The sequence below is a fragment of the Poecilia formosa genome, unplaced genomic scaffold, assembly GCF_000485575.1.
Source record: "Poecilia formosa unplaced genomic scaffold, Poecilia_formosa-5.1.2 Scaffold175, whole genome shotgun sequence".
In the NCBI taxonomy this organism is placed as follows: Eukaryota; Metazoa; Chordata; class Actinopteri; order Cyprinodontiformes; family Poeciliidae; genus Poecilia; species Poecilia formosa.
Window position 1 is genome coordinate 411,300 of NW_006800114.1, and position 10,902 is coordinate 422,201.

At 40.1% G+C, this 10,902-nt stretch overlaps 1 protein-coding gene across 1 annotated transcript; it reads right to left on the minus strand.

Moving 5' to 3' along the window:
• Window positions 1-1,059: 1,059 nt before the first annotated feature.
• stk24b (serine/threonine kinase 24b (STE20 homolog, yeast)) lies at window positions 1,060-10,369 on the minus strand. The gene is made up of 11 exons (XM_007565385.2): window positions 9,547-10,369; window positions 7,618-7,848; window positions 7,001-7,057; window positions 5,873-5,981; window positions 5,512-5,669; window positions 4,896-5,081; window positions 4,652-4,800; window positions 4,414-4,537; window positions 4,256-4,324; window positions 3,402-3,538; window positions 1,060-3,325 (listed from the first exon to the last, which is right to left on the minus strand). The coding sequence occupies exons 1-11, from the start codon at window positions 9,586-9,588 to the stop codon at window positions 3,289-3,291; spliced, it is 1,299 nt and encodes a 432-aa protein (XP_007565447.1). The 5' UTR covers window positions 9,589-10,369; the 3' UTR covers window positions 1,060-3,288.
• Between the last annotated feature and the right edge of the window lie 533 nt (window positions 10,370-10,902).

Genomic DNA, 10,902 nt, shown 5'->3' on the forward strand with positions numbered 1-10,902 from the left:
ACTTTGAATAGGACTATCTCTAAAAATCAGTTATGTAAAAATTTCAGTTGCTCCACAAATAGCATTTGTATACTTAGCTGAATATTAGGCTACAAAATGTAGGTGTTTATTTTATGTTTTATGTTTCTCCTTGGTGCAGTATTTTGAGTTGCTGGTTGTTATTGCTTCATTTTCATCCAACATCGTCTCCTGCTGGGATGGGAAGTGCTGCTCCAGGCAGGTAAGACAAAACTGCACTTGCTGGACACGAAGGAAAACAAACACTGCATACGCGTCACCCTTAGCAGACCATCCACGCCATAAAATATGGTAGTGGCATCTTTATGCTGCAGTGATGCTTTTAAATAGGAAGACGTTAGAATTGATGGAAATGTAAAGTGAGCCAAATACAGGACGATCTTGAATGAAACGCTGTCTCTGCGTTTCCATTACAGATATGCACAAAACTTTGTCAATATTCCACTAACATAAACACCCCCACAATTTCACAATTGCCACGTTTCCATTGCAGTTTTGTGAAATACACTAATTTCCATACAACTGCAAAATCACCTCATCCTAGCACAAAAACCTTTATTGATAAATGTGGGGGATTTTCTACAAAATTGGCGTGTTTCCATTAAGCAGATTTATTTCTGTAATTCTAATTCGCGTAATTTTATGGTCAATGGAAATGCAGCTACAGGCTAAAGACATGTTAGTTCATCTTCCAAAAGAACAATGACGCCTAAAAAGTACAATAGAACAAAAAAATAGTTCCTGTCAATGTATGTTTATGTTACTAAGTTGGTGGTGGCTGTGGGGATAAATACAAATCCACACTTTTTAGATTGTTTTGTAAAAAAAAAAAGAAAGAAATAAAGAGTGCACATACATCATGCTAATAAAGTCAAAATCTTGTGTGCTGCTTTGTGTTTATGATAAAAGTCTTCCAAAATAAAAGGATGTTTGTGGTGATGAAACAAAATGAGAAAGTGTATGAATATGCTTCTTTATTTGTGCATATGTAAAAGAATTCACTCTTTTATACATGCACAGCAAAGAGACCAAACAAAGTTCTCAGTTAGCATTAGATCTTTATTTCTCATGTCACTTTAAAAGCTTACATTTAACTTGGGAATTTTCAAATGACACAAGCAAAGATTATATACAGTACTATAAATCATCAGCTATAATAAAGGAAATCAAATGTACACATTTTGTTGTTATTTCTGTAGCATATGTTTTTTTTTCTGAAAGGTATAGATTTTTTTTTTTTGCCAGAGGCAGATGCCCATATCCATAAAGCATTCCATATTTCCATACTTAACTCTTTGCTGTTATAAAAATATTGGATATTTCTTAATTTTTCTCAATCCCTGTTTTGACAAGTGCATCTTGATGCGACTCCTCAACATTATTGCTGCAATAGCACAGTAGTAAATTCTGGAACTCTTAAGTAAACATATATATAGTAAAACATGGCTATTAGCAACTGGTTTTGTTTGTTGTTTTTTTATTTTTATTTTTTACTTCCTCTTACAGGAGTCTTTAAATACTCAACACTTTCAAAGTGCACAAAACGGATCTGAAAATTAGAAAAACAAAAAACAAAAAAACAAAAACAAAACAAAAAAAAAAACAAAGGTGCAAATCATACTACTAGTGAAAGCGTCAGAGAGGACATGGCACTTCTATAGCAAGAGGTGAAGATGGACTAGGATGACGTTAAACTGTGCAACTAGGCTTGATTTTGGCCAGAATAAATGATGCGCTTGAGCTCTTGTGGTGAGACACGGGCTGGTACTGGAAGTTCTGGTTTCGAAACCACTAAAATTTTGCGTCAGATTGGTTCTAGGTTGTAAAAAGTCCTTTTAATGAAAGTTAAGAGAGAGCGTCTGGTGTTGTCTATGGAGCACAGAGTTCCTGCACTGCTGGTCAACTAGCTTATTTATATAATTTTGTTTTCAACTAGAAAACCCTCTAGGAATAACTTTCTTTTCCGTTTGTTTGGATTTTTTTTTGTTCAAATACTAAAGGCAACCATAACCATTCAATGCCGGCCCTTGCCTACTTTTCTTTGCCAGTTTTTCCTCATTTCCACTTTACTTTCTCAATACTGCTAAACTGAAGAAAAAGAAAATACTTCAACTGATATCAGTTTAATGTGGTTCCTCCCTTGTAACAGTCCACTACCTTTTATTCTAGTCCTAAAGTCTTTCAGTTCCCTAAACATGAATACAGGTAGAGGTTTTTTTCCTTCTGCTTCTTCTACACAAAGTTAACTTAATGATTCTGTAGGATGTTGAAATGAAACACTGAAACTCGGTCGCTTGAAAAAAAGAACAAAAAACAAAAAAAAAAAGACAATTGTCACATATGTGTAAAACGAAACCAACTAAATCTGCGACGAATGTTAGGACGCTGAAAAAGGCAAGGCATTTTCTGTTGGAGTAACCTTTGAAATGTTTTAAATACCTACGTTGTCTTTAATCAGTATCTACAAAATGCGCATCGACCATTTTGTACACAGTGATTTATTTTCCGCAATGATAACTTGTAATCATGTACAGCATGGCGCCCCCTCCTGCCTCGGAGGACAAAGTCCACTTAAAGCACTTTACCTGAGGTTTCTTTAAGAATGCTGCAATTTGCCTAAACAGGGAGTTTCACAAACGAAACCAAACACACACACACATGCACACGCACACACACATGCGCACGCACACACACATGCGCACGCACACACACACACACACAGCTTTTAAACTTGGATAACATCCCTGCAGGTTCATCGAGCATGCTCTCATAGGTTCTGGGGATATGACGCCTGCATTTAGAGAACGGGGAGGGTCTGAAGGGAGACTTTCAGCTCCTCATCCAGCAAAATCCATGCAGAGACTCTGTGTGAGGCATGAGGAGTGTCACATGTGCAAAAGCCCAAGGACAGACTTGGCTATTGCTGTTTTTTTTTTGTTTTTCTTTTGCAGCTGGTCGCTCTCACTTTTGAGTCTTTTTTTTCTTTTTCCCCCTGCTGCACCATCGTAGCTTCCAAACATCTTCTTTCAGTAATGGATAAAAGAAGCTCTGCAAAGTGTTTCTGTTCTCCACTTTGGAGTTCAGTCTTTTTTGTTTTTTTTCTTTTTTCTTTTTAAATAACAGGCTAAGTTAGCGCCCCTCACATGGAGGTCAAATGCAGCCAGCTGGTATTGAATGACTTGACCCTCAACGTTTAACCCTCTGACCTGGCTAGGGTGTTGATGGGATGTGGGGACCTGGGAGAGCAGGTTTGGGGTAGAGAGCCGACCTCTAGGGGGAGGAGGAAGATCTTCTGCTTGTGGAGAAGCTGTAAAAAGTAAAACAAAAGGTCAACAACGGAGCAGTTCAGCCGCATTCTATATGAACATGAGTAGAGCGGTTACCTCTGGAGCCTCTGCACCATGTGAGCCACCAGGGAATCGGAGATGCCAGGGTAGGCCTCTTCGGCCAGCAGGATGGCCGCTCTCAGCTCGTCCAGGACCAGGGGGTTCCCGTTCACCTGCTCCTGCCGCGCCTTTAGCTGAGGTGGGAGTCAAAGAGGAAGCATGACCCAACCAGTTCAAACGCTTTGTAGAAGTATCCATACCCGTTAAACTCACATTGTGTGACTTTATAACGAGGAAGGAACCGTATGTTTTCCTCCTAGATATTAAAGTCTCCTAAAGTGCCCCAAAGAATTACCACTGGTCGTTTTTCCATCTCTAGAGAAGTGTCTCATGTAGAGACAGATTTAATATCGTGAACATGCTCGAGGGCCAGCAGTCCTTCCTGCCCCTTGAATCATAAAAGTCACATTAAAATGTAATATTCCACAACCGGACATTGTTCTACACTTTGCTTCATCCAGAGGGTCTGGACTCTGCTTCCTGGAGGCGTGGACTCTGCTGAGGCTTTAAATGTAACCCAATCACTAATGTTTGTTTGTGACGTATGTAATGTCCCAGTGTGACACTGTGAAGCTTACCAGAAATTGCCTGTAAACAACCATCCGCTGTGAAGAAAAAAGTATTGAGTCGAACAAAATGGCTGCAAATGTTATTAACTTAACCATAACCAGTAAAAGCCAATAAATGCCTTTGTTTGTGTAGAATGAAAAGTCTAAGTACACCCATTTAAATAAAAATGAACCTAATTTCATAGTCTCATTTTGCAAAAAAAACAAAACAACAAAAAATATTACATTTCATTAAATTACATAATAGACTTTTTCAGTGAGCATTGAGGGTTGGATCCTCACCTCGGCTAATGCAGGAGAAATGACCGTGGTCAGGCTCTGTGAATAAGGCCTCCTTGGAATGTCTTTTGTCTGAGGAAAGAAATAAAGAAATTAAAAACCAGTGATGCTTCATATTGTGAGCATTATAAAAATAACTTTTTACAAAAGCATTAGCTGACCTGGTCCGTCCCCCCCGACTGTCCCTCTCCATTCTGTAGTTTCTTGGGGTCCTTTTCTCGGATGGTGAAGATCCAATCATCACTGCCAAAGTCATTCCCACCTGACGCCTGGCCATCCTGTTCTCTGATTGGACCGACATTTCAAAAGAATTATCAGTACAAGCAAAGAGTCTGATCAGCTCTCAAACTAAAGATGAAGGATGAACTATATTTCCTGCTGAAACGGCAGCACACTTACGAGTCCGACTCATCTGAACTGGACTCTGTAGTTCTGGACTGCTCAGCCTTCCACCTCTTGTACTTGTCCACCAGCTCTGTCAAGTATGACGTCTTCTTCGCATGGCGGACGATCAATTTATGCTTCAGCAGTTCTTTGGCAGTCGGCCTCTGCAGAAAGAGCAAAAAAGAAAGTGAGGCAATGCAGTCTGGAGAAATGAGCCAAAACATACAGAAATAATGCAGAATTATGCTAGACTACATACAAAACTGGGCTCTTTGTTGAGGCAGGCCTCGACAAACTCCTTGAGAGGTTTGCAGTAGTTGCCCTCGAGTGTGGGCGGGTTGTTCTTTGGAATGAGGAATAACACCTTCATGGGATGGAGGTCTGAGTGAGGCGGCTCGCCTTTCGCCAGCTCGATAGCTGTGATTCCAAGTGACCAGATGTCGGCCTGGAACGCGCAGGAGAAATAGGAATAACAGCAGTGCTTTGAAATGATACAGTGTCTTGCACAAGAATGCAAACCCCTTGATGCCTTCTGTTTTCAATGGATTTATTTAGTATTGTCACAAACCAACAAGGGCTAAAACGATTAATCAAATTTATCGCGATTAATTGATAACTTGCTGAAACAACATACTCAGAGCAATAATTAAGTCAAAACTGTACAAAGATTTAAAAAAAAAACACCTTTGCAAATATGCTACCCTGAACTAAAACTTTAGTTGTAAGTTGAAAAATCTGCAGAAAGTACCAATTTTTTTAACCTTTTAATCAATAGAATTGATTACTAAAATAATTGTTAGCTGCAGCCCTAAAACCAACTCAAAGTAGTGAGTAACTCTTTCCAGGTGCCAAAGGCTTGCTCTGTTTGAACTCACCTTAGAGTCATACGCGGACTGTTTGATCACCTCCGGGGCCATCCAGAAGGGCGTCCCGACAAAGGTGTTCCGTTTGATCTGAGTGTCTGTGAGCTGGCCCGCTACTCCGAAGTCGGCCAGCTTCACCTCTCCTTGCTCGGACAGCAGCACATTGGCAGCTGTGGACAAACGGAGAGCGTTAACGGTGAAAAAACTCTTGGTCTTTACAAAGCTGTCCGTCTACATCGATTTGGCATCAAACAGAATTCTCAGGTGAAACGCAGACTGTATAATGAATGAAGGCTTAAGTGGATGTCTATAACATTAATGCGCAATATGATATTCGCGTGTATGCACTCTCTAAAGCCATTTAGTCAGCTACCTTTAATATCTCTGTGGATCTTCTTCTCCGAGTGCAAGTACTCCAGACCCTTTAGGATCTCTCTGAGGATTGTGGCAATCTGAGTCTCATCTAATGCGCCGGGCTCCATCTGTGACAGGAAAACAAACAGAGACACATGGCCATCGGGAACTTTACTCGTTTCACTAAATGGTAGCAATATGTGTAGATAAAATTCTAAGCTAGCTTGGATTTGGTGGGATGTATTAATAGTAGTGGGCATAAAAAGTTATTGCATACTTGCAGATTTCACCGCTTTGGTGTTTTTTTGTCACAACTAAATGTTTCAGGTGATCAAACAATGTGACAAAGATTACCAGAGTAATTTTAAATACAAAATTTAGTTTAAATTATATTTCTATTTAATAGAAAAAAGCTAGCCATATCAACACAAATATGATAAATCTTCAGTTTTTAAATCCTAACTCAACTGTGATTTATTTTTTTTTGTACCATTTCATTAGCCAAACTACGGTTAGATTACCAGACCTGTATAGTTAAAAAACTACTTAAGTAGAAGATGTCAGACAACATGAAGTAGGCCAAACATAAAATCCCAATAAGCAACACCATGTCCTGAACTAAAGAAATTCAAGTTGAGAACAAAGTCATTGACATGTGTAAGTACAACTCAAAGAGAAAATATCTGGATTGTTCAAAGTCCTCTTTGACTTTGACTAATGACCAGCCTAGGCATGCTAGTCACTTTCATTCAGATCAGTAGCTAGCTTTGCAATGGATATAACCTCCTGCGACAAAGACATAACACTAGGGGCAGGATACTCTCAATTCTGGCTAGAAATTGAGAGTTGAGATACAAATGTTTAAGTTTTTTCCCCTCCAAACTACATAGACTACCCAATGTTTGAGCTCTAGGTTTGCTAGGAACTTAAAGCAGCAATACTTTAGACCCCTTTTTATTTATTTATTTTTTTAGGTTACAACATGCAGCCCTATTTGTAACAACTTCCTAATGTCTTTGAAGCACAAACCTCTGCAAATAGCTTTAGACTCTGTCACTAATCTGCCATCTGAGTTTTGTTGAATTTCAGTAAAAAGAAAAGGACAAACAAAGTAGACGTTTTCTGTGTGAACAGAAAAACCACTTACCAAATCTAGGGCAGAGCCCCCACCCAAATACTCCATGATGATCCATAGCTTTGTGTCCTGCATTGATGGAGACAGAAAAAGAACAGAAGCTCTTTACTGCTTGGCTGCATGCAAGGAGAAAACACACAGGCTCCCAAATCCAGACTCTTAACACAAAACTTCCTACAAGCCAGTGAAAACTTGAATAAGTTGTGATGACCCTATTAAGAGTCTGGTAGTCAGGTGGGTGTTTCAAATCATCTGAGGCTAATCCTTTTTTTAATTTGGGATTATTCACAAGGAAGAAGTGGGTTAGGGAAGAAAATCTCATTCCATCAGCTCATTTAAGATGCTGCTATGCCAGCTAAAACAAAAGTGTGCTATATGTCCAGTGCTTTGGAAAACCACTTGTTTAACTTTTTTTACACACTTTGTAATGATTACAATCATAAACATTAATGTACTACATTTGGATTTCATGAGACAGCCCACATACTCTTTCCTTTCACTATTACACACCATTTTGTGTTTAGCTAACGCATAAAATTCAGTTAAACTACATGAAAGTATGTGGCTACGATGTAGCAAAATGTAAACAATTACTGGAGGATATTGTGAATTTGTAATTAGGCGGCTACCTTCAGGTAAGAACCATAATACTTGGTAACAAACGGACTGTCGCATTGGCTCAGCACAGTGATCTCCTGCTGGATGTCTTCAATCTCGTCTTCCGCTTCCTCCAAGTCTATGATCTTAATGGCCACCACCTTCTGCGTGCGATTGTCGATGCCTTTGAATACCTCGCCAAAGGAACCCTTTCCGATGCGCTCCAACTTGGTAAACAGCTCCTCGGGGTCCACTCGGACATTCTGGTCGTTGACGGGAAGAAGCAAGGGGAAGGGAGAGGGAAGGTGGATTTAAATAAAAAAAATCATAATAAACAGAATGAAAGAAAGGTTGGGAGTAAGTCAGAAATGCTGGCAGGGTGGCATTCTTTCACTCATTGCAACACTTGGTTTATGTAAAGAGAGAGACACGGGAGAGGTAAAAAGGGGAAGAGTAATGACTGGATAACGTGCAGGTTCAAAATAAAAGTAATAAAATTAAAACCAACTGCTAAATTTATCATTTTATGTTAAATCCCTAGATAACCTTTAGTATGTTGATGACAGTATAAAGAATCACTAATCAGCTGAAGGCTACAACTTAACCTATAAAACAGCCATCATGGACTTCAAACATGACATTCAATGGAAAAACTGAACCAGGAAATGAATTTTCCACAATGTTCTATAGGCTATTTCTCTGTGGCATTCATATCATAGAGTGAAATGGGGAGAAAACAACTTGCGTACCACAGGAAGTGAACTAAAATGACTTAACTCTCCAGAGGCTGTTATGTGGAAAACACTAGAGTAGGCGCTGACAAAAAACAACTTCCTTTTATGACCTCTTTTGGCCAGAGAAATGCTCATTACATCCACTTTAAGGCAGAAGACTTTTGAAAAGAGACACTCTCATTGTTATGAAAAGACATCAAAAGCTGCTGAAAAGAAAATACACATTTTCCACAAAAAGCATTAAGAAAGGCACTTATGTTCAGCACTGTCAATTTAAAATCAGGGGTTTGCATGCGTCCCTGTTCCAACACACCTGAACCACACAGCTTAATTACCTCCTCAGTAAGTAGTCAAGTTTTCCAGCTAATGACCTCATTGTTTGACTCAGGTGTGTTGAAGCAGAGATGCATTTAAAAGTTGCAGGACACCACAGCCAGATGACTGAATTTGAGAAGACCTGGTTTAGGTGATTGGTCGTGTCTGGTAGGTTGAGTGTTGTCCTGAACTCTATTTAAAGATGATAAATTCAGCAGCTCTGAGGGTTTAATATGTAACCCAATCCTGCTTTAAACTTAAGAACTTTCCCTCTACCTGTCTGATGCCGTTTGCTCACCAATTTCTTAAAAAAAAAAAAAAAAAAACCCTATTAAGTCTTAACTGAACAGTGCATCCCTACTGAGATTAAATGACAGACTCAGTTGTACCCTTTATTCTGGTTTAATTGTCGTCTTTAGACAGTTTGTTCCTCTGAATCGTGTTATAGTAAAAGAGGAATTCAAATGTTTATGTATCCAAAAACTAGCATCCTACATGTTTTAGATGAGCCACTGCTCCAACACAGGTTTTAGAAATGGCTGGATTACTTCCTAAGCATGTCATCAGGTTCTACAGAACCTACAAATAAACAATTTTATCAAGGCGTGCTGGATCAGCGGAACATCAATAATATTCAGGACTGGACTTGACAACCCCTGAAGTCCCCCAGAGATGTTGCACTGTGCAACATTTCTCGGGGTTTCAATTACATGGCGTGGCATTTTTAGAATTTTAAATCCTGAGGTGTCTCGTGAGAATTTCCGAGCCATACTAAGGTCCTTAAACGCTTCATCTCACTAAGCTGTTTAGGTGCACAGCATTATTAACCCTCAACAGGGACTCGGTGTACAGTATGTTCTAATGCCCTCCCCTGCATAAAGTAAAACGAGCCTATTAAAAAACAGTTCTTACCTGCATCCCCGGCAGGTTACCCTGAACGGGAGAATGGGCCATGATGAAGGCGACTGGGTTTGCTCCTCGTCCTGTAACGCGGGGGCTTAGATCGCCCCGGCTGTGATGCTTTCAACGCTATTAATCCTGTAGGATTCCTGGCTATCCAGATCTGAAGAGAACAGTTCTCGCTGCTGTTAAACTGTGACACCACCGTCCTCCCAACACTCACTGAAGTCCCCTTACAGTCACAGAACAGCCCAAAGAGTCCAAAAACAGCTGAACCCACTAACTGACGTCTGCTAACGCAGATGCTAGCTGCGAAGCTGCAAACAAGAAATCCGCAATGTTAGCATGCTAACCTGCTAGCTAAGCGTTAAATCCAATTTGTCGCTTTAGAAAGTTGAGCTGCTGTAACTAACCTTATCTCCGATAACTTATTTAGAAGCAACCGCTATTTATATTGGAACGAGCCCAAGTGTCACTTTGTAATTGTACAACGTCTCAGTAACGATGCTGTCAGAAAGCAAACATGGTTAGCAGGTTAGCTCCCAGAAGACCCGATAAACGGTCCTTGCGCGCGCCGCCGCGGAGCGCACTGTGTCTGCATCCGGCAAGAACAAGAGCCGGAGTCCGGGGTGCACCCAGCCTATATCTCCGCCCCGACCAGTCCTCAGCACCGCTTAAAACCTGGCGTCTTCAACAGGGGGGGCAGCTCACAGATGTTTTTGTTTCCTCCCTCACTTTCGACCCGTAATCTCGGCCATCTTGTCGGTGCCGTGACGCCGAGCTGGGCGGATCCGGATCATCAGCAGCAACATCCTGACATCTCAACAGCCTCGGTGCTGATGCCAGCCGCAGACTGACATTCCCATAGCTTGTAAGGAAACTTCCAGCATCATATTTGCAACTTGTATTTAAGTTGCAAATGTGATGACTCCAAATTAATGACACAACCATTCGTCATGGATGGATTATTATTTTGACCAAAATTTGTAAAGCCCCTCTATTTCTTCATCTGCTTACATCTCTTCATGAGTTTACAAACACTGCTTTGCAAAGATATTCAAATCTCTAGATCTTTTTCACATTTTACCTTGTTAAAGCTACAAACCTCAGTGTATTTCATTATTTTGTGACGCATCAACACAAATTATACATTATTGGACGGAAAGCATATGTACACAAATGGTTTTACAAAAAATATGAAAAGTGTGGCATGCAAACCCCTTTATTCTGATACCTTTAAATAAAACAAGAGACCTTTTATACACAAGCACTGCCTATTGCTACTGTGTATGTCTCAGTGATGTTATTACATTCATAGTTTGTTGCTGTTTTTTTTGTATGGTTTTCTGTTTTGTTTTTGTTTATGCA